This window comes from Bison bison, unplaced genomic scaffold (genome assembly GCF_000754665.1).
Source record: "Bison bison bison isolate TAMUID 2011002044 unplaced genomic scaffold, Bison_UMD1.0 scf7180017864248, whole genome shotgun sequence".
NCBI classification, from domain to species: Eukaryota; Metazoa; Chordata; class Mammalia; order Artiodactyla; family Bovidae; genus Bison; species Bison bison.
The window spans coordinates 104,643-109,230 of record NW_011494820.1 but is presented as its reverse complement, the minus strand read 5'-3'; the positions used below and the strand labels follow the sequence as shown (position 1 = coordinate 109,230).

Here is a 4,588-nt window from a genome sequence, read left to right as displayed (position 1 = left end):
GAGTCCCGCGTCAGGGAGGAGCAGGGAAAAGGCCCTGGATCGCTCACTGTTGTGTGCGCAGGGGGCGGCCTCCAGGCCACAGACAGGTTGGTGTTCTCTGGGCCCAACTTCGTCTAGATACAGGGCATTGTGGCTGCCTCCCATTCTCTCTCCCAGTAGGCTGCCCTCTCTCCAGGAGGCTGCTTGCACAAGCACATGCAGGCACACACAGTCACACACATGTGCGTGCACACACATGCATTATGGACACACGTGTGCACGCACACATACACACGTGCACAGTAAACGCGGCACCCAAGTGCCGTACAGACACAGCTGGGACGTTTAACTCATGTTCGTTGGGAACAAGGCTAAAATAGTCACGGTCATCTAAAGAAGTCCTTTCCCATGTGGCACAAAGTCCCACAGACCGCAGACTAGGAGGCTGTGTGCCCTGGGCCACGTCACCCCCTCAGCTTTCCCCCAGTCTGGTGAGAGGGACTGTTGAGACGTATGGGTGCTGGTAGCTGGCAGGCTGCCTGCTCGCCTGCTGACCAGGCTGGGAGGGGACATATCTGTGCCAAGCTTGGCCCTGCCCAGAAGCTACAGAGGAAGAGGCCTCCAGATGGTGGGGAGTAGGTGCTGCCGGGTCCTGGATGAGTCCTGTGCTATCTCTGGGATGTGGGTCCCTGTCAGCAACATGGGAGCCACTGGGCTTATCCTGTTGGCTCCAGGGAGGAGGACAGCCAGGACAATCAAGAAACAGTTGAGTGTGTGGGATGCTCCTGGCTCGCTCAGAGCTCACGATGCTGCTCAGACATCCTCAGGTTGCTCCCAGAGGGCCTTCTGTGGCCTGACGCCCAGCACTCAGACAGGCTACCTCTAGGACTCCAGAGTCACTCTGCCCTGGAGAGAGGTCCTTTGGTCTTAGAATTCTTTGTGAACTAGGCACCAGCCCTCCACCTCCCGGTTTGGCTGCCAGACACAGGCCATTCCTTTCCCCTTTCTAGGCCTTGGTTTCTATGAAAAGAGGAACTTCAGGGCCTGCCAAATACCCAGGGCTCCCTGGGTACATGGACTAAAGGAAGAGCTTGGATTTCTGTGTGGGCAGCCTGAACAAGGCACTTATTCTCATGAAGCTCCTGCAAGACCCCTCAAGGGGAACAGGGCTTCTCGCCCCACGTGGGACGCATGGTCACCGCAGCGCCTCATCCCCAGACCCCCGGAGGAGGCACTGTCACCGTTTCAAAGGTGAAGGGCCTGGGGCTCTACGCCGAGACATTCCTCCTGGGGGATCACACAGTCCAGCAGGGTTTGGAGCCAGTGTCCTAAGCTGAGCGAGTTACCACACTGCCGGCCCACTCGGATAGCTCAGCCCCCAGCGCTGGCTGATCTGTAACCCTCGCTATTCCGACTGTTTTCTTTGTAGTCACTGAGCAGGAGACTAAGGTCCCCAAGAAAACCGTCATCATGTAAGTGCAGGCGTGTTCCTAACCCTCCCTCTGACTGCAGTGCTCCCTGCATGCCCACTAACCTCCCCGGATCTTGCCTGTGTAGCCTGGCCCCTGGCTTGCCTGACTGCTTGCTCCCGTGGTCTTTGTTCACCACACAGACTGCCAGCACTTTGCAGACACTCCCAGGGCATTCACCTCCCCTTGAGACCTTGCCTACCACATTTCAAAGCTGTCTGTCCTAGGGTCTAGGTACCCTCTCCATGGCTCTGTTGTCTCAGCAGGGTCGACTTATTCTGCACATCCCAGGGCTCACCCAGGGCTTGGACTCAGAGTCATACTAGTCAGGGAAGAGCAAAGCCTGAAAGTTTCTTCTCCAGTGTGCTGGAGGCAGAATGCTGCCATCTAGTATCCTAGGATCTAGAGCATTGTCCAAGGGAACTTTCCGTGATGACGGAAGTGATCTATGTTTACACTCCACTCCAGCGGCCACTAGCTGCGTGTGGCTACTGAGCATTTGTCTAGTGTGGCTGAAGAACTGGATTTTAAAATTTATTTTAGTTAATTTGATTTTAATTAAAATAGTGTAACCTTAGTGAACAGTACAGCTCTAGGGTCCTTAGGGGTTTCCGCACTCAGCCCTCACACTGAGAAGGTGGGGAAACTGAGGTTCAGGGAAGAGAGAAGCCTTGCTCGGGGTGGCTCCCAGTCGGAAGCTGGCTGAGAACTCATTCCCTGGATGCCACAGCCACTGTCCCCTTCCCCACGCTTCAGTGCCTCCAAGGCTGAGGAAACGCCATACATGTTGATAACTGAAGAATACAAGAGGCCCAGAGCAGTCCAGGGCTAGGTGAACAGGCAGAAGGCAGGTCTGGTTTTGACCTGGATGATCTGGAAGGACTTGCAGTAGGAGGTGAATGAAGTGGAAGGGTGGAAGAGCTTGCAAAAGCTAGGAGGCAGTCAAAACTATGATTTCCTAAAGCCAGATGTCTGGGAGGCTCTAAGATGGGGAACCTCTTAATTCCCCCGAGGCAGAAGACCTCCTGTAGGGGCCTGCAGCTGGTGATGTTGCTGCAGAACCCATCTTCAGACATTGGATATGTCCTGGATTAATCCTTCCCTGATTTTCTGCCTTCTCCCCCAGAGCAGAGTGCGGCCTCACAGTAGATGGGGCTGCCTGGGGCAGAAAGACGTCCCATCCCTGGAGGTATGCAGCCATGCCAGGGTTTTTCACAGATCAGCTCTACATTTCATCTGTGAGGGGAGCATTGTTATCCATGTTTTATGAGTGAAAACATGAAGGAGCAGAGATGGGGCCAGGCTGCCCACTGGGGACTCATGCATGTGGGAGCCTAGACTAGGTAACTCACAAGGCACCCTCACGACCAATCTGTCCCAGGCTTAAGGAGGCAGTAACCCTCCCCCTGCAAGGACGTGTACCCCCTCACATGAGGAATGGAGAGAGGCAGCTGCCTGGCACCGCATCCCCCAAGGGCACACCACACAGTGAGGAGCTCTGGGGAGCCAAGGGGTACCAGGAGGAGACCGGGCTTGGAGAGAGGCTCCTGCCACCTGGCAGCCTCAAGTGGTGTGCCACTGGCCTCAGGGCAGGGGGCCTCCATGTCCTCATGGGGGCAGCAGTGAGCCGAGCAGGGGGTTGCATTTAGGAGGCGTGGACTCACTGTCCTGCCTCAGCAAATCAGGCCACTTGAGGCCAGAATATGGGTCCTTGCCCAGGTTCCCCTGACATGTGGGCAGTCTCTGACTCAGGAACAAGCCTTGCGCCACTGAGCCTTGTGTGAAGCAGGAAGGCAGGCCTGCGGCCCTGAACAGACCACGTCTCCATGCCTCGGCTTCCCCACCAGTTAAGGGGGCACAGCGTTTCCCCTGTATCAGGGGAGGGCCAGTGGAGGCAGGGTCTGTCATCGCTGTGCACCCCGAGGTGTGGCCACACAGCTCTGTGCCCGTGCCCACGAGTAACGGCTCCCAGTTGGAGCTGTGGGTTAGCCAGAAGTAAAGCTGAACAAGAAAGACAGAGTCCTAGTCATTGCAGGCAGCTGGTAGCAGCACTGAGTTGTCACCACATGCATGCCAGATCCCTCTTCCTGAGCCCAAGAGGAAGAAATGCAGGTCTAGGGCCCAGGAGGGCTGTGTTCCTGGACGTGTTCCTGCTCCCTGCCTGTTACTCATTTCACCCTCAGTACCTGGCAGAGTTAGGGTGCTGGTTGGCGGAGGAGGGCCTGGGCTGACGGGGGGACTTCTGAATCTTGGCTCTGGGAAAGTCTCAAGCCCTTTTCCAAATCTGTCTGCACGTGTCTGCGAGGCCCCTGGCCAGAGCCCCATGCATACTCACTCACGTGCACACGGACTTGAGTTCTCGCCCCTCATCCCCCTGCGGCCCCACTGGACCTCGTGGGCTGAGCTCACACCGCCCACGTCGGCAAGGCCGTGCCCAGAGCCAGGAGTCTTTGCCAGGTCTCACATCCCAGACCCAGAGGCCCAAAGCATGGGCTGCACGTCCCAACTCTGGCGTCCCCCTGCTCCGCAGTCCCTGACTGGCAATCTCTGAGGCACCTGCCCTCTGAGAAGCCACCCAAACCCCCACCGCCTCCTGCCGTGATACAGAGCACAGAGCAAGCGTGAGACTGACAAGGAAGGCAATGTGGCTTGTCCCTCAGCTCTGTAAGGAGGGCTGGTGTCTCTAGAACGGGATAGCCACGCACAGGAAGGGAGACTGGCGCATACGTTACAGACCCGCTGAGTGACACTGCACGCACCCCCCCATGCTTCGCCTCGCTCTCTGAGGTCTGCACACTGGGTCCCAAGTGTACACAGATGGCCAGATGGAACTCTGTGCTTCGGTGCTTTGGTTCTCTGGGTGGGCATCTGGGGCCTGGGCTCAGGTGCATGCGTAGGAGTTTGTCTATGCGGTTTTGCCACTTGCCTGCTTGGACACTAACCTGATCTCCCTTGCTGGCCCGCGAATGTGCTGACAGCAAGGGCACCGGGTGAGGCTGTGGGGCTTTGTGCCCATCTCCTCTCGGCCCTCTCCCCACAGAGAGGAGACCATTACCACTGTGGTGAAGAGCCCCCGTGGCCGACGCCAGTCCCCCAGCAAGTCTCCCTCCCGCTACGGTCACCCCGCCAGCCTGCCCAGG

The 4,588-nt window shown here is 57.5% G+C and overlaps 1 protein-coding gene across 1 annotated transcript in view; it reads left to right on the top strand.

The window, feature by feature from the left end:
* Positions 1 to 4,588, top strand: part of OBSCN (obscurin, cytoskeletal calmodulin and titin-interacting RhoGEF) — a 225,824-nt gene that overhangs the window by 219,395 nt on the left and 1,841 nt on the right. Inside the window, exons 97-98 of the mRNA XM_010847289.1 lie at positions 1,409 to 1,451; positions 4,489 to 4,584. Coding sequence (XP_010845591.1) covers positions 1,409 to 1,451; positions 4,489 to 4,584 — 139 coding nt within the window. The remainder of the gene's footprint in view (positions 1 to 1,408; positions 1,452 to 4,488; positions 4,585 to 4,588) is intronic.